This window comes from Nycticebus coucang, chromosome 22 (assembly GCF_027406575.1).
Source record: "Nycticebus coucang isolate mNycCou1 chromosome 22, mNycCou1.pri, whole genome shotgun sequence".
Taxonomy (NCBI): Eukaryota; Metazoa; Chordata; class Mammalia; order Primates; family Lorisidae; genus Nycticebus; species Nycticebus coucang.
Genome location: NC_069801.1, coordinates 48,028,927 through 48,046,662, shown reverse-complemented (window position 1 = coordinate 48,046,662; position 17,736 = coordinate 48,028,927). Strand labels below are relative to the sequence as shown.

Below are 17,736 nucleotides of genomic sequence, written 5' to 3'. Positions count from 1 at the left end.
GTGAGGTCGTAACCAGCCCAAGGTCACATAGCTAGTGAGGGGAGGAAGGCCCGGGGGGAGGGAAGAGACCCAGGCAAGGAGCAGGCCTACACTTCTATAAGGGGCCCTCTCCGGGAGTATTTAAAAGCTGTGGTTGTCCCAGCCCTCTTCAAGGGCCCTTTGTTGATGGACCCGTTCACTTGTGAATGATTAACAAGCTCAAGACCTGCTGGGGTAGAGCTCAGTCCTTTAAAGAAACCTGCCTTATAGTCACCAGTTCCCCTGGGTTTGGAGGGTTCTGGTGTCTGGGGAGGGGAGATCTGGCCTGGCAGAGAACCCAAGTGTGCGGAGTGGGCACTTCATTCCAGGAAAGGCTTGGTGGAAGGGACTGAGATAGGGCTGAGAAGGGAGAAGGGTACCTAAGTAATGCTCAGTAATGCTCCCAGCATCCCTGAGCGTTTGGGATTGCCCCAGGTTTACAGAGACGTGAGGTTCAGGAGGTGGAGGCAGAGCTGACTTCACAGCTTGAGCTCTTTCTACAACACAGCATCACTTGTCACATGCTTGTATCCCCCATTTATGTGACCCCCCATTTCAAACATCCCTCCTTTCTTTCCTTCTTCTCCCTTTCCCTTTGGGATAGGCATCAAGACCTGGGTTTAAGCTGTGACTACACATTGGTCCAAGTCATACTGCAGACTTCCCGGGGCATTCTGAGGAGCTCTCACTCAACACATTTATTAAGGCCCTTGTTAAGTTAAGGGATGGCGCAGGGAAAGCAGTCCATGGATGTCCTCAAGACCATGGAGAGGTGTGATGACCTTGACGATTTGTTCTTACAGTTTGGGGAGGAAAGGAGGCCTAGCATCTCCCAGGTATAAAGCACCAGGAAGCAGGTTTCCAAGAAGGGAGCGGGTCCCAGGCCTCTGGATGATTTCTCAGTCCCTGGGCTCAGCTATAGGATCAAGGCGAGCATGAGCAGATGATCCAAGAAGGGCCACCTGAATTGGGAGGCAGAAATAAAGATGGTGACTCACATATTCTCCTGGGTTGGGGCCAGAGCTCCTGGGGGCTAGAAACAGCCTGGGTGGGGCCCTTGTGCAGGGGGTGCCACTCGCTGCTCTGACTCACCAGGTGAGCAGCACGGCATCACGGACCCTGTGATGGGTGTGGGAAGAGTTCCAGCACTCAAGGCAGCGCTACTGCTTACCTTGATGAGCTCAGTTTTCATCTGTAAAGTTGGGAGAAACGTAGTATCAAGTGTACCACCCCAATTGCCATTAAGGCACTGATATAGCACTGTGTTACGTGCCAGGCACTATTCTAGGCATTTTTTATATATGAATTCTTAATCTTTGAAGTAGGCAGTATTGTTATTTCTATTTTACTGATGAGGAAACTGAGACTCAGGGATGTGGTTAAAAGTGAAAATTAAATGAGATAATCCATGTTTTCCACTTAACACCATGTGTAGCATGTAATAAGCCTTTGATGTACATCAGGCATTGCTGTAATAACTATCTCAGAGGGAATTAACTGTAAAGTGCTAGGCCCAGTGTAGGTGTTTGGTGATTAGTCAGTCACCTGATGGCAGGCCCTGAGACACAGGGATAAATCAGACCAGGCTAGGGCCTCAGGAAGCAGAGTCACAGACAAACCTCACTCCCCACTCCCCAGCTCCCAGACACACAAACTACACTGAGACTGTGACTGCCCAGAGTGATTAGGGCAGGTCGGAGGACATGAGGGCTGTGGGCGCCCATGGAGTGCTTCCCGAAAGAGGCAGCATCCAGGGGTGGTGCCTGTAGCTCAGTCGGCAAGGGCACCAGCCACATACACCTAGGGTGGCGGGCTCGAACCCTGCCCAGGTCTGCTAAGCAGCAATGACAACTGCAACCAAATAGCTTAAGTTCAAGAGTTTGAGGTTGCTGTGAGCTGTGATGCTACAACACTCTACCCAGGGCAACAGCAAGAAAGAAAGAAAGAAAGAAAGAAAGAAGGGAAAGAAGGGAAGGAAGGGAAGGAAGGAAGGAAAAAGAAAGAAAGAGGGCGGCGCCTGTGGCTCAACGGGTAGGGCGCCGGTCCCATATGCCGGAGGTGGCGGGTTCAAGCCCAGCCCCGGCCAAAAATAAAAAAAAAAAAAAAAGAAAGAAAGAGACAGCATCTGAACCGAAACCTGCAGGATGAGGAGGAGATTTGGCACACGGCAGTTTGTTGGTTTTTTTGGAAATATATTCTCACTTTATTGCCCTGGGTAGAGTGCTGTGGCATCACAGCTCACAGCAACCTCCAACTCCTGGGCTCAGGTGATTCTCTTGCCTCAGCCTACAGAGTAGCTGGGCACCCACCACAATGCCTGGCTATTTTTGCCTGCAGTTTGGCCAGGGCTGGATTCAAACTCACCACCCTTAGTATATGGGGCCGGCGCCCTACCCATTGAGCCACAGGTGCTGCCCTGTTGGGCTTCTTTTTTAAGAGATGGGGTCTCACTATGTTGCCCAAGTTGATCTTAAACTACTGCATGCAAGTGAGCCTCCCCCCGTCAGCCTCTGAGTAGCTGGGCCTACAACCATGCACCACTGTACGTGGCTGGCAGGTTCTTAGTAAATGATAGTCAAATAGAGGAAAGATTTCCCTTGGAGTTAATGTAGCTTATAGATTCAGGATTTCTTACTCACCCAGCCCCTTCTAAGACTGGGAAGATCCTGACAATTTTATATTGGCTCAATATCCCTATCTGAAATGCCTGGGACCTATCTAAGTCTTTTGGATTTTGGATTTTTTTTTAAATGTTTACATATACATAATGAGATATACTGGGGATGGAACCCAGATCTAAATACAAAATTCACTTATGTCTTATATACACCTTATACACATAGCTGCAGGTAATTTTTACACTTTTTTTTTCTTTATGAGACAGGGTCTTGCTCTGTTGCTTAGGCTGGAGTGCAGTGGTGTGATCATAGCTTACTGCAACCTCAAATTCCAGGGCTCAAGCAATTCTCTTGCCTCCGGAGTAGCTGGGACAACCAACGCATACCACCATGACCGGCTAATTTTTTTTTTTTGTAGAGACAGAGTCTCACTTTATGGCCCTCGGTAGAGTGCCGTGGCATCACACAGCTCACAGCAACCTCCAACTCCTGGGCTTAAGGCGATTCTCTTGCCTCAGCCTCCCGAGTAGCTGGGACTACAGGCGCCCGCCACAACGCCCGGCTATTTTTTGGTTGCAGTTTGGCCGGGGCCGGGTTTGAACCCGCCACCCTCGGCATATGGGGCCGGTGCCTTATCTACTGAGCCACAGGTGCCGCCCATGACCGGCTAATTTTACTTCCTTCCTCCCTCCCTCTCTTCCTCCTTTCCTTCCTTCCTTTCTTTCTTTTTCTCTCTCTCTCTTTCCCTCCCTCCCTTCCTTGTATGTGTAGAGATGGAATCTCACTATTGCCCAGGCTGGTTGCGAACTCCTGGCCTCAAGAAATCCTACCACTTTAGCATCCCAAAGTGCTAGGATTATAGGCAAGAGCCACAGCACCCAACCTTAAATATGAGTCAGCTATTAAACAACAAATAGCAGGCTTTCAATGTCCATGTTGGTGCTTGGAAAATCTTGAATTTTGGAACATTTTGAATTTCAGAGATGTTCAACCTTTATTGAAAAATTTGTATGCTTTTTAAAAAACTGGTCTCTCAATTAAAAGCTTCTGGATTCATCCCTGTTTAAATTAAATGAATGAATGACAAGTGACAAGGGAGGAAGGTGTGCCCTGGCATAGCGAAATAGCCTGTACAAATGCCTAGAGATCTGAGTGTGCGTGCACATGACGGGCCCCAGCCTCCTCCCCCAGGATTCCCCTTTACACATATTGCTGGTCTTCTCACCAGCCTCACAGACTCCAGGGGGACTTTTCCCACCTCCATGCCTTTATCCGTGCTGGTCTCCCATCTAGGATGCCCTCTCCACGATGTTCTTTGGGCCTAAATAACGTAAACTTCAGGACTCAGCCCTGTCCCTACTTCTTCCAGGAAGTCCCCCAAGATTTCCCTAATCTGGACTCTTTTTTTTTTTTTTTTTTGAGACATAGTCTTACTTTGTTGCTGCCCTCAGTAGAGTGCCATGGTATCATAGCTCACAGAAACATCAAACTCTTGTTTTCAAGCAATCTTCTTGACTCAGCCTCCCAAGTAGCTGGGACTACAGGTGCCCACCCCAACGCCTGGCTACTTTTAGAGATGGGGTCTCACTGTTGCTCAGGCTGATCTCAAACTCCTGATCTCAGGTAATCCACCTGCCTTGCTAGTTTTTAGTCTCGCTCTTGCTCCAGCTGGTCTTGAACTCCTGAGCTCAAGCAATCCACCTGCCTGGGCCTCCCAGAGTGCTAGGATTACATATGTGAGCCACTGTGCCTGTTTTTTTTTTGAGACAGAGTCTCACTATGTCACCCTTGATAGAGTGCTGTGGCATCACGGCTCACAGCAACCTCAAACTCTTGGGCTTATGCGATTCTCTTGCCTCACCTTTTGGAGTAGCTGAGACCACAGGCACTCAGCTATTTTTTGGTTGCAGTTGTCATAGTTGTTTAGCAGGCTCACACCAGGCTGGAACCCGCAAGCCTCCGTGTATGTGGCCAGCACCTGTACATCAAGCCTGTTTTGTTTTGCTTTTGGAGACAGAGTCTTACTCCATTTGTCCAGGTTAGAATGCTGCAGCATCAGCATAGCTCACAGCAACCTCAAACTCCTGACTCAAGTGCTCTTCCTGCCTCAGCCTAAGTAGCTAAGACCACAAACACCCACCACAACATCCAGATAATTTTCTATTTTTAGTAGAGGCAAGGTCTTGTTCTTGATCAGGCTGGTCTTGAACTCCTGAGCTCAAGTGATCCTCCTGCCTTGGCCTCCCAGAGTGCTAGAGTTATAGGCATTAGCTACTGCACTGGTCTCCTCATCTGGACTCTTTACAGTTGATTCATACATTTTTTATCTGGTGGATGTCATCACACTCTACTTCTAGTAGTTAATTATCTTTTTCATGCCTAGATACGAAATTCCCAGAGGTGGGATGATTCTTGTAAGTGAGCCTCTGGCCTCTGCTTACAATATGGACAGGACAGGAACTCACTGCCCCCCAGGTGGCCGGTTTAGATTTACACAGTAATCCCCCCAACCTCTCCCCTCTATCACCAAGCCTAACCTGCCTGGCTTCCCTGGGATCTGGTCCGAGTCCTCTTCCCAACATGGCTGCCTCTGCAGGCTGCCCCCTTCTGTTTCCTCCTCTGACATCCCGGAGCTCAGGGCTAATCCAGGGGAGCTGGAGTCCCTCCTCCTCCTGTCCCCTCCTTTGTGAAAGGACAGCGCTAATGGCAGCCACACGCTCTGATGAGTCATGGTTAAGAACATCTGGGGCTGAGGTGGTGGCTGGTTAACTCCTCACGGGCCAGTGGCTCTCTCTGCTAGGAGATCAGGTCAGGTTGGGCCCGGCCGCGCCCCACAGGGCTCGGTGCACAGTGGGCTCCTGGCGTGTCTTGTGGGTGAACCATACTGAGGCGCTGGGGAAGCACAGGGGAGGGGACCGACCCAGGCGACAAGGAGCTGGGCTGTTAGCTTTGGAGTCAGGAGGGCTGGGTTCCTGCGCCAGCTTGCCACGTATTGGAGAGTGGCCCTGAGTGAATCGCATGAACACCATGCCTCAGTTTCACTATCTGTGAAGTGGCGGTTATGGGGTTATGTGAAAAGGCGAGCGAGCCTCGCCAGCCCGCGGGGAGCGCTAAGCCTCGTTCTTTCCCGCCTCCCGCTCTCCCGCCGTGGCTCCGAGCCTGACTTCGGAGGCTGCGGCTTCCTCGCATGGACGCCCCCCGCCCCAGTAACGCAGTGGGGCGCGCTGGCGGGGACGGGGTCCTCGGGTCCGAGAGAACTTTCCAGTAGGCGGGGGCGCCTGAGGGTCGGCGCGCGAGCTCTGGCCCGGCGCCGTCCGCGCAGAGGGCGCTCTGGCCCGGGTCCCTCCGACCCCGAGCGCCGGGGGGTCTCACCTGTCGGAGCCGTGCGGGCCGGGCGGAGGCCATGTCCCCACTGCGCGGGAGGGGAGACCGAGGCCCGGCCCGGCCCCGCCGCCTTCCCCGCCCCCGGCGCGCCCCTCCCCGGCCACCGCGTCCGCGGCTCGGCCGCCCAGCGCCCGGCTCGGGTTCCGGCGGAGCACCTGGGCCGCGCGCGGCTGGCGTCCAGCGGGGGCAGCGCTGCCCGCGCCCCTCGGCGATGACCACGGTCGGCGCCCCGAGCGCCCAGCCCGCGGGGTAAGTGCGCGGCGGGGACGGCCCCCGGGGGCGCGGGCGGGGGCAGGGCGCGATCGGGCGCCGCGCCAGGCCTCGCGCGCCACCCGCTCGCGGCCCGCACTGCGGCTCCCCGCCCCCCGCGGGGCCTCCGGTGCCGCCGCCGGCAGTGGGGAGGGGGCTGCGGAGGAGAGCTGAAGCGCGGGACCCGGGGTCGGTCCGTCCCCTGCTGGGTCCCATCTTGCTCCCGAAGCTGTAGTCACAGCGGTCCCGGCCGCCTTTTCACCTGCCCCGTGGCGTTTACACCTGTGGGGTGGGCCTTGCTATTGTCATGCCCGTTGCAGTTAAGGAAACTGAGGTACAGCTCTTGAGTAACTTGTGTTACCCAGGAGGAAAGAGTTGGGAACTGGAATTTGAACTCAGCTGGGTCTGATGTCAGAGCCCCCACCCGCATCATCTTCAGGGATACTCAGATTTAAAGGGCTGAAGTATGGTCGGGCGGGGCTCACTGTGTGCAGCAGGAACCCAGGTGGTAGAAGCTGGGCATTGTCACCAGCAACATGGCTCTCCAGCCCAGCTCTCCCCCCACCCCATGGAGAACCCTGTAGGATCCCTACACTGCCCTTGTGGCAGCCACAGCTGCTAACTGCTGGGAAACCTTCAGCAAGTCTCTGCACTTCCTGTGCCCCAATGGGGGCAGCTGCTGAGAGCCCCCACTGCTGGGAGGTGGCTGCACAGAGATCCTGCCCAGGTGAGCTGGGCGATGTGCCCGCCCTGCTTGGAGCCTTCTTACCAGTGACAATATTTGCTAAAGACCGGAGGCCTGACACATGAACAGGGAGGTGTGGAAGAGGCTGGTGCCAACTGGAAGCTGGAAGCCTCCATAGGGCTTGGGTGTGTGGCCCCAGGCTTGGAAGCTTGGTTGTTGGGGGACACCTTGACATGGGAGAGGGTTGCTTGGTGAGTTTCACCTTGATCATTTTTGTTGTCTGACTTTGAACAAGTCTTTTACCCTCCTTAGACTTCTGGTCCCTCCTTAGGAAAATACAAAGAGGCTGGGCTGGCTGCTCCCTTCCTGCTCAGGACCGAAGTCTTTATAAATCCAGGGCTTGGCTAGGTGCTTTGTGCCCAGCCCTGACTGAGCACCATGCTGCTGGGCAGAAAAGTGGTTTCCAGGAGAGAAGGAGGTATGGAACAGGATCCACCAAGAATCCTAGGCTCCCCTGACGAAAGCCACATTCATCTCTCATCCTTGGCTTCCCTGCCTGAGTCTGGTCTACAACCCTGGGCTTCTCTGGCTCTGCGGTTGGGCTTTCAGGTCAACCAGCTCAGTCTTCTGGCACTGGCTGGTCTTCCTACTAATGAACCATACCTCCTTCCCTGCGTGCCTGCCCCCTCTTCTTTGAAGCTACACAGGCCCATCTGCCCTGCCCTGCCCCTGATCAGTGTCATCCTGGTGAGTTCTGGAGAAGGGCTAAATGAAGCAGGACCATTCTCACTTTCAGCACAGACACTAGCAACATGGCTGTGTTGTTGTTCAGTCACTCAACAGACAATGATACCTGTTCTGGGCCCTGCCCTGCATATGATGGTGAGTGGTGAAGAAGCTAGACCTTAAATCTCTACCAGTTTAAAAAGTATGAAATATTTTAAGCCTTCAGAAGAATATAGCAAATAATACAGTGAATTCCCATGCCCTTGCCACTCATCTTTGTCAGATGTTGATGTTGTACCCCGTTTTTTTTTTTTTTTTTTTTTGCAGTTTTGTTTTTCTTGGTTGGGGCCAGGTTTGAACCTGCCACCTCCGGTGTATGGGGCTGGCACCCTACTCCTTTGAGCCACAGGCGCCGCCCCATTGTGCCCCATTTGTTTCATTTTCTTTTGTTTTTTTTTAATTAAATTTATTTATTTTTGTATTTTTTTGTTGTTGCAGTTTGGCCAGGGCTGGGTTTGAACTCGCCACCCTCCGTATATGGGGCCTGCACCCTACTCTCTGAGCCACAGGCACCACCCTTGTTTCATTTTCTTTTTAAGAAATAAACTGTGGTGGAGATCATTGAAATCCCTCTTTCCTCCTTTCCTCTCTGGAGATAATTTTGACCACCCTGGAATTTTGGTTTTATCACTTCCCTGTCTGTTTTTATTCTTTTCCTGAGTGTGTATAAGTCAGCTATGTAGTTAGTTATTAAAGTTTTATACAAATGGAGTCATGTGGCACATATCATTCTGTTGCTTGCTTTTTCTTTCTGAACATCAGGTTTCTGAGATTTAACCTTTTAATCCTTTAGGTCTGGCCCCCAGTTGCCCTGATGAATGCCATACCCACCCCATGTAGAGACCCCCATCTATTTATTTATCCTTTCTAATGGACATCAAGGTGTTCCCAGTGTCTCGAGATTCAAACTGGGAATTTTACGTGGTTGTCCCTTTGCACATATGTACCTCAGTAGGGCAGTAGAATTTCTGGGTCATTGGACATGCTCAATCTTTTAAAGTTATTTAGTTTCATTATAGTCAGTGCTGCTTGATAAAAGAGATGGTGGCAATATGTAATCTTAGAAAAAATAATAGTCACTGACATTTTCTGAGTACTTCCTGTTGGGCTCCCCCTGGTCTTCTTCACAACTCTGGGAAGTAAGTACTGTCACTCCCATTTCATTGATGAGGAAAGGGAGGTTCATCGAGGGTAAAGAACTTTTCCCAACTTTCTCCGGCAAGTACTTGCTGAGCTGCAGCTTAAGTTCGGGGTTGTCCCCGTTCAAAACACCTTTTTGCTTTTTCATTTATTTATTTTTTATTTCAAAATATTAAGGGGGTACAAATGTTTTTGTTCCATGGATAGCTTTTAAAATGCTTATGTTAGGGCTATATATAAGTGTGTCCATTACCCAAATAGTGTTCATTGTACCTATTAGGTAGGTTTTTATCCCTCCCCCTTCTCCCCTTTCTTAATTTCCAACTCTTTCAAAACTCTTGAAGGGGGCGGCGCCTGTGGCTCAGCGGGTAGGGCGCTGGCCCCATATGCCGAGGGTGGCGGGTTCAAACCTGGCCCTGGCCAAACTGCAACAAAAAAATAGCTGGGCATTGTGGCGGGTGCCTGTAGTCCCAGCTACTTGGGAGGCTGAATCAAGAGAATCGCCTAAGCTGGAGGTTGCTGTGAGCTGTGTGACACCACGGAGGGCGATAAAGTGAGACTCTACAAAAAAAAAAAAAAACTCTTGAAGGCATGAGGTCACACCTCATCACTACATGGTACATGATACTCACTTTGTGTGCAGCTCAGGGAGACTCTTTAGAAAGAGTCACAGTCATGTTTGCAATTTAGAAAGGTCACTTTTGGGGCTCAGTGCCTGTAGCTCAGTGGTTAGGGCGCCAGCCACATACACAGGAATTGGCGGGTTGGAATCCAGCCCAGGCCGCCAAACAACAATGACAACTACAACCAATAGCCGGATGTTGTGGCAGGCACCTGTAGTCCCAGCTACTTGGGAGGCTGAGGCAAGAGAATCGCTTAAGCCCAAGAGTTGGAGGTTGCTGTGAACTGTGATGCCACAGCACTCTATCCAGGGTGACAGCTTGAGACTCTGTCTAAAAAAAAAATAAGAAAGAAAGAAAAGTCACTTTTGGGAATGGCAGGTCCCCGTGGTGGAACATGAATTATAATCCAAGTCTGATTCCTTTCAGCCAGAGATGCCATCTTCCAGTAATTCACCAAAACGACAAACACAAAGGGAAAGAGGAGAGGCACCCGATACATGTTCTCTAGGCCTTTTAGAAAACATGGAGTTGTTCCTTTGGCCACGTATATGCAAATCTACAAGAAAGGTGATACTGTAGACATCAAGGGAATGGGTACTGTTCAAAAAGGCATGCCACTCAAATGTTACCATGGCAAAACTGGAAGAGTCTACAATGTTACCCAGCATGCTGTTGGCATTGTTGTAAATAAACAAGTTAAGGGCAAGATTCTCGCCAAGAGGATTAATGTTCGTATTGAGCATATTAAGCACTCTAAGAGCCGAGATAGCTTCCTGAAACGTGTGAAGGAAAATAATCAGAAAAAGAAGGAAGCCAGAGAGAAAGGTACCTGGATTCAACTGAAGCGCCAGCCTGCGCCACCCAGAGAAGCCCACTTTGTGAGAACCAACGGAAAGGAGCCTGAGCTCCTGGAACCCATTCCCTATGAATTCATGGCATAATAAGCATATAAGATAGCACACAGGAGTACCAGTGGACCCAAGTTTTTAGGAGCAAGAACCTATTTATTCCCCATGAGCTCATGGCATAATAGGTGTACAGCACAGCACACAGGATAACCAATAGACCCCATGCAACAGTGATACAAGGTGCTGGAACCTATTTCTCATGAATTCAAAAATCAATCAACACTTTGTCACGTTCAATTGCAAGGTGCCTCCCTGAGCTACCGGAACCTCTTCCCTATGAATTCATGGCACAGTAGATAACAAGTAATAGCATAAAAATGTTTCTTGTTCATTCACTGCAAGTGTGATATTTTTTTCCCCAAAGAAGTATTAAAGCAAATTTTAATGTGTCCTAAAAAAAAAAAAAAAATTCAGGTCTGACTGCAAGGAGGAGCCAGACCAGGTTTCTGTCTTCACAACCTTCACTCCCTTATCTGTCAGATGCAAATAAGAGTGCGCAGTCATCAAGTTAGATAAGCTGGTGTCATATTCTCTTTGTGGTGATGGGTGGTTGCTGTTAAGTCAGATGGGGCTAAGGTCCCCAGCCTTTCTGCCAGCCAGCCGGGCCTCACCCTCTGCTTAGCTACCTTTCAGGGCCTCCGTCTTCCACCCCTTCCCAACTGCTTGTACCTCCTAACTATGGTGCCATGCTTCCAGCCCTTTACTCACACTGTTTCCCTTTTTTGGACTTTTTTCTTGTCTACAATTCAGCACCATCTTTTCTAGACAGCTTTTTTGAGCTCCCAGGCTGAGTTAGAGGCCTCTTCTGGTCCTCTTTTGCCACCAGTAATTCCCACTGTTGCAGCCCTGTGCCAGGTGGCAGTCACTGCCTCTTTCTGCATCAGTGTGGGTTCTCCTGGGTCCAGATCCATGCTGGGTCCTGAGAACCAAGCCCTGGGCCTGGTGTAGAGCAGGAGATGAGTGGGGGAGCCACCTTGGCCTGAGTAATTTCTTTAGATCTTTCATTTCCCTAGTTTTCCTATTAGGTGTGTCTGATCTACTATACTGTTTATCCTGTCTCCTGAAGTTTTTCATTTCAATGATTATATATATATATATTTTTTCATTTTTACCACTTCCACTTGATGACGGAAATGATTGTATTTTTAATTTACTGAAATTCTATAATTATTTTTCTTCTTTCTTTCTTTTTTTTGAGACAGAGTCTCACTTTGTTGCCCTTGGTAAAGTGCCATGGCGTCACACCTCACAGTAACCTCAAACTCTTGGGCTTAAGCAATTCTCTTGCCTCAGCCTCCCAAGTAGCTAGGACTACAGGCGCTCGCCATAATGCCCAGCTATTTTTTGGTTGTGATTGTCGTTGTTTGGCAGGCCTGGGCTGGATTCAAACCCACTAGCTCTGGTGTATGTGGCTGGTGCCTTAGTTGCTTGAGCTACAGGCACTGAGCCCATTTTGAACTCTTGAAGAAATTAATTCTGCTATTTCCTATTTCTGGTGCCTCTACTTACAGTAGCTTGTTTCCTAGTGTGTTTTGTAATTTTTTTTTTTTGAGAGAGAGAGCCTCAAGCTGTCGCCCTGGGTAGAGTGCTGTGGCATCACTGCTCACAGCAACCTCCAACTCCTGGTCTTAAGCAATTCTCCTGCCTCTGCCTCCCAAGTAGTTGGGACTACAGGCACCCCCACAACGCCCGGCTATTTTTTGTCATTGTTGTTTGGCGGGCCAGGCTGGATTCAAACCCACCAGCTCAGGTGTATATGGCTAGCGCCTTAGCTGCTTGAGCCACAGGCGCCAAACAGTGTTTTGTAATTTTATCATTTTCTCACCTTGCCCCTCTCTTCATGAGGCCAGGACAGCCTCTGTCTTCTTTTGTGCCCAGGGGCATAGCCTAGTTGACAGGCATTCAATCCATTCATCTCTGGGGTGTGACTTAACAAAAAGGCAGTGAGTGCCTACTGCCCTAATACTGTTTAACTGGAATTCTCTCCAAGAGCCCTCAGTATGCTCTGTGAAATGGGATTATTACCCCCACTGCAGATGAGGAAACTGAAACACAGCAGAGGTCACATGCCCAAGCATGGGTTCTAACCCAAGTATTTGCTTGAGTCAGTGGCCATCAGCTCAGCCCCACGGAGCCAAGTTCATTGCCATGGCTTATGTCAACTTCTGAACAATTTCAGAGCCAAGGGCCTGCCTCCGACTTCTGCACACACACCTCTATCCCCAACCCTCTACTCTCCACCAAGGAAGAGTTTCTTCCTTTTTTGGTCTACCTGGAAAGGAAGGTGCACAATCTGGTGGACAAACATGCATATTCCCCTACCCCCAACTGGACTGTTTGAGCCCAGGAGTTTAAGACCAGCCTGGGCAATAGTAAGATCTCTACAAAAAATTTAAAAAAATTAGCCAAGCATGGTGGCATTCACCTGTAGTCCCTGCTACTTGGGAGGCTGAGTGGTGGATTGTTTGAACCCAGGAGTTTGAGGTTGTAGCGAGCTATAATGGTGCCACTGCACTCTAACTGGGCAACAGAGTGAGACTCTGTCTCAAAAAATAATAATACATATTGGCTCAGCACCCATAGCTTAGTGGTTAGGATGCCAGCCACATATACTGGGGCTAGCAGGTTTGAACCCAGCCTGGGCCTGCTAAACAACAATGACAACTACGACAAAAAAATAGCCAAGTGTTGTGGCAGGCACCTGTAGTCCCAGCTGCTTGGAAGACTGAGGCAAGAGAATGGCATAAGCCCAAGAGTTTGAGGTTGCTGTGAGCTGTGATGCCACGGCACTCTACTGAGGGTGACACAACAAGACTATCTGAAAAAAAAAACAAAATAAATAAGTTGTTCAAGATCTAACAGTGAATCAATGAGATGATAAATAAGTGAGTTAAAAGACATGGAATAGAGAAGAAGGTCTAACAGAAGAAAGGGGTAGGAGATGATAGATGTGAAAGGTAGAATTTTCCAACCGACTTGGGTAAAAGTGATAGTGGCCTGGACCACAGGGTGCTGGGCACAGAAGGGTGGTTATTCAGAGATTTTGGGAAATAGAATGGATGGGGTTAGTGATGCCGCGGATGATGGAGGCCAGGAAGAGGGATTTGGCAAGGATGGCTGTCAGTTTACTGGCTTAAGGAACTGGGTACAAGAGGGTTGCTCATGAAAAAATTGGGGGAAGAACAGATTTGGGAGAATGAACAAGAGTTCAGTTTTGAACAAGACACGTTTCAGTTTGCTTGGGAAGATCTGCTAACATCACAGAAGAAGAGAGATTAACACTGGGCCTCGAGGTATGTCTTAACTTTTGGGAAACAGAATTTCCGTTCAGTGAGATCGCTGAGCTCCTTTCTGGAAGTTTCTTTCACTCAAAAGAGGCCCCTTGAGGCTCAGCACCTGTGGCTCAAGTGGCTAAGGCGCCAGCCACATACACCTGAGCTGGCAGGTTCCCGGCCCGTCAAAAACAATGACGGCTGTAACCAAAAATAGCCGGGCATTGTGGCAGGTGCCTGTAGTCCTAGCTACTTGGGAGGTGGAGGCAGGAGAATCACTTGAGCCCAGGAGTTGGAGGTTGCTGTGAGCTGTGATGCCACGGCACTCTACCCAGGGTGACAGCTTGAGGCTCTGTCTCAAAAAAAAAAAATGCCCCTTGAGAAGAGGCATTCTCGAGACCATCATATAGACAGGCCTCTGGGATCTCTGATTTTTCAGATGGGAAAGCTGAGACCTAGACCTGGGTTTTCTTTCCCAGAGTTAGCCTTTTCATTCATTCACCTGGCATTTATTTGTTTTTGTTTTTTTTTTATTAAATCATGGCTGTGTACATTGATATGACCGTGGGGCATCATTCACTAGCTTTACAGACCATTTACCAAGTTTCACATATACCCTTGTAAGATGCACCCCTGGTGTAATCCCACCAATCCCCTTCCCTCTACCCACCTCCCCCCTCCCTCCCCTCCCTTTCCCCCTTCCCCCTATTCTTAGGTTGTAACTGGGTTATAGCTTTCATGTGAAAACCCTAAATTAGTTTCATAGTAGGGCTGAGTACATTGGGTAATTTTTTTCCCATTCTTGAGATACTTTACTAAGAAGAATATGTTCCAGCTCCATCCATGTAAACATGAAAGAGGTAAAGTCTCCATATTTCTTTAAGGCTGCATAATATTCCATGGTGTACATGTACCACAATTTATTAATCCATTCGTGGATCACTTGGGCTTTTTGTTTGTTTTTAAATTTTATTTTATTTTACATATACATGTGTTTATTAGGTACAGTTATTTATTAAATTTTTGTTTTTAAATTTTATTTTATTTTACATATACATGTGTTTATTAGGTACAGTTATTTATTAAAAGCCAACTTGGGGCTGGGCTCAGTGGCTCAGTACTTTGGGAGATGAAGTGGGAGGATATTTGAGCCCAAGATTTTGAGATTAGCCTGGGCAGCATAGGGAGACCCATTTCTATAAAAAATTAAAAAATCAGCCAGGTGTGGTGGTGTGTACCTGTGGTCCCAGATACTTGGGAAGCTTGAGCCCAGGAGTTAGAAGATGCAGTGAACTATGATAATGTCACTGCGTCCTAGCTGGGGTAACAGAGTGAGACCCCCATCTCTTAAAAACAAAACAAAACAAAAAAAAAACCACTTACTTTGTATCAGATGCCAAGTGCCGAGGATATACTACTAAATAAATAAAACCAAGAGTCCTGCCTTCTAGAACCTTAAACACAAAAATAAGTAAAAAAAAAAAAATAATAATAATATATACATATATATATGTCAGAGGGTGACAAAAGCTGTATAAAGAAACTTAAGGACTGGAAAGGGGCCAGGTATAGTGGAGGTGCCATTAGAAGGTGAGTTTGAAAGGCTCTGGGCTGCTTTTATGGGGCTGCTCCCCCCACCCCACCCCCACAGCACAGCCCATTGTGACAGTGTCTGGGGTTCTAGAGTATAGGCCTGGGAGACAGGAGGAGGCCTGGAGAAGGAGGAGGCAGAGAGAGACTAAAAGGGGATTTAGTGAGTGGGCTGCACCCCCCAAGGGGGGCAGCAAAGCCCAATGGGTCAGAAGGGCCATAAAGACTCCCTTTGTCCTCGTGGAAGGTAAGATAAATTTATTCCTTAGGCCACCTTGTACCATGTGCTCAGCGCCTCCCCCACCCCCAGTCAGATCTTAGATGACACCCCCTCCTGCTCTTCTGCCCACCCTTGAGAAAACCTGAGGTGGGTCCAGATTATCCCTGTGTCCCAGTACAGAGTGAGTAGCCTGGGAGAGCCTGTTACAGCATCCAAGGTGGACCAGGGAGGGTGAGTGGGTCCTGTGAGGCTCTGTACTGGACAGCAGGGGCTGAAGGGCCCCGGGTCACTTCCTGTGTCTCTACCCCAGGACTCCTGTGAGCAGCCTCCACGAGGCCCTGGACCAGTGCATGATCGCCCTGGACCTCTTCCTCACCAACCAGTTCTCAGAAGCACTCAGCTACCTCAAGCCCAGGTGAGGCACAAGCCCCCGATTGGGTGGGGGCACGTGGGGTCAGGCGGAACCTCAGGCCTCACTGGAGAGAAGCCCCATGTGAATTCCTTCAGCCTTCCCATCACCATGACCCGTGAGGAGACCTATAAAAATGACTCCAGCTCCCTATCCCACAGCTCTCTCCAAGTTTCAGTGACTTCCTTTCCTTAGATTCTGGAAAACTCTTCGCACTTTAATTTCCTGTTCCTGCTGCCTCCACTTGAGGTTTCTCCCTGTCAGCTATATCACAGGCTCTTTATTTCCCCCCAAAGCGTAAAGACTTAGTTGCCTACCTTACTGAACATTTTAGGGCAACAATGCAGGCTACTCACTCATTCCTTCTAGTGATTACTGCCTTGTTTCTATAAATATAAATAAATACTGTGCTTATGTTCCTTTTTCTTATCACATGTTTCAATTTTAAAAATTGAAAGGCTTTGGTGGTGCCTGTGGCTCAGTGAGTAGGGCACTGGCTCCGTACACCGAGGGTGGTGGGTTCAAACCCGGCCTCTGTCAAACTGCAACAACAAAAAAATAGCTGGCAGGTGCCTGTGGTCCCAGCTACTCGGGAGGCTGAGGCAAGAGAATCGACTAAGCCCAAGAGCTGGAGGTTGCTGTGAGCTGTGACTCCACAGGACTCTACATACTTTGTGTGTGACTTTTTTTTCTTCTCCAGAAATGCTTAAGATCTTCTCTTTCTTCTCAGAAATCTTGGATTTTACAGTAATATGCTGGAATAAAGGTCTTTTTTATTCCTTATTTTTATTTGGAGACTCTCGGTTCTAGAAAGTTCTCTTCCATAATCCCTGTATCTTGTTTCCTTTTCCTGGGCTTCTGCCACATATTGCACTTTCTGGATCAATCCTCTTCTAAGCCTCTATTTTCCCTCTGCCCTGTCCTTTGTCATTTCTTTATCTTTTTTTCCTCTGATTTTTGGGAGATTTTCTCAGCCCATTGAGTCCTTCTACTGGCTTTTTTTCTTTTTAATTTTTTGAGACAGAGTCTCACTATGTCACCCTTGGTAGAGTGCCATGGCGTCACAGCTCACAGCTCACAGCTCACAGCTCACTCTTGGACTCAAGCGATTCTATTGCCTCAGCCTACAGAGTAGCTGGGACTACAGGTGCCTGCCACAATGCCCAGCTATTTTTGTTGTTTTACCTGGCCCAAGCCAGGTTTGAATCCACTAGCCCTGGTGTACGTGGCCAGCGCCCTACCCACTGAGCTAGGGGTGCTGCCCAACACCTGGCTATTTTTAGAGACGAGGTCTCCCTCTAGCTCAGGCTGGTCTCAAACTCGTGAGCTCAGGCAATCCACCCACCTTGGCCTCCCAGAGTGCTAGGATTACAGGTATGAGCTGGCCACTATTGACTTTTCTATATTTCTTTATTTCTACAATCATATGATTTATTTCCTGATACTTTTAATTCTCTGTAACATCTAATTTATTTATTTATTTTTTGGCCAGGGCAGGTTTTGAACCCGCCACCTCCAGCATATGGGACTGGCGCCCTACTCCTTGAGCCACAGGCGCCGCCCCAACATCTAATTTAAATGTTCTCTGTAACATTTAATTTTACCTGTAACACCTCATTCTTGATTTATGCAGTATCTTCTTTATATCTGTATTTGCCCCTGGGATATAGTAAGCACTTTAATATTTACTTTATTATTATTATCACAGAATATTGTCTTCTTTTTAAAACATCTTATTCTTTTCCTGCATAACTTGGCTTTATTCATATTCCTGAATTCTGTTTACTGGTGGGAATCCTCTTTTTGTGTGGTGCTTCCCTCAAATACCCAATGA

The 17,736-nt window shown here is 48.8% G+C and overlaps 1 protein-coding gene and 1 long non-coding RNA gene across 9 annotated transcripts in view; one reads left to right on the top strand and one right to left on the bottom strand.

Annotated features, from left to right (window-relative positions):
* Window positions 1-17,736, top strand: part of TTC39A (tetratricopeptide repeat domain 39A) — a 61,347-nt gene that overhangs the window by 12,677 nt on the left and 30,934 nt on the right. For 2 of the 8 annotated variants that reach the window (XR_008377038.1, XM_053577355.1), the window contains exons 1-2: window positions 5,460-6,269; window positions 15,804-15,908. Coding sequence is in view for 7 of the 8 variants with exons in the window: in XM_053577355.1 (XP_053433330.1) it covers window positions 6,040-6,269; window positions 15,804-15,908 (335 nt within the window). In the remaining variant the exon portion in view is untranslated. The other 6 variants (XM_053577356.1, XM_053577359.1, XM_053577358.1 and 3 more) reach the window with 5 other exon arrangements.
* Window positions 689-5,326, bottom strand: LOC128575594 (uncharacterized). The gene is made up of 3 exons (XR_008377039.1): window positions 5,174-5,326; window positions 1,111-1,210; window positions 689-980 (listed from the first exon to the last, which is right to left on the bottom strand). It is a non-coding gene; the product is annotated as an uncharacterized LOC128575594 (long non-coding RNA).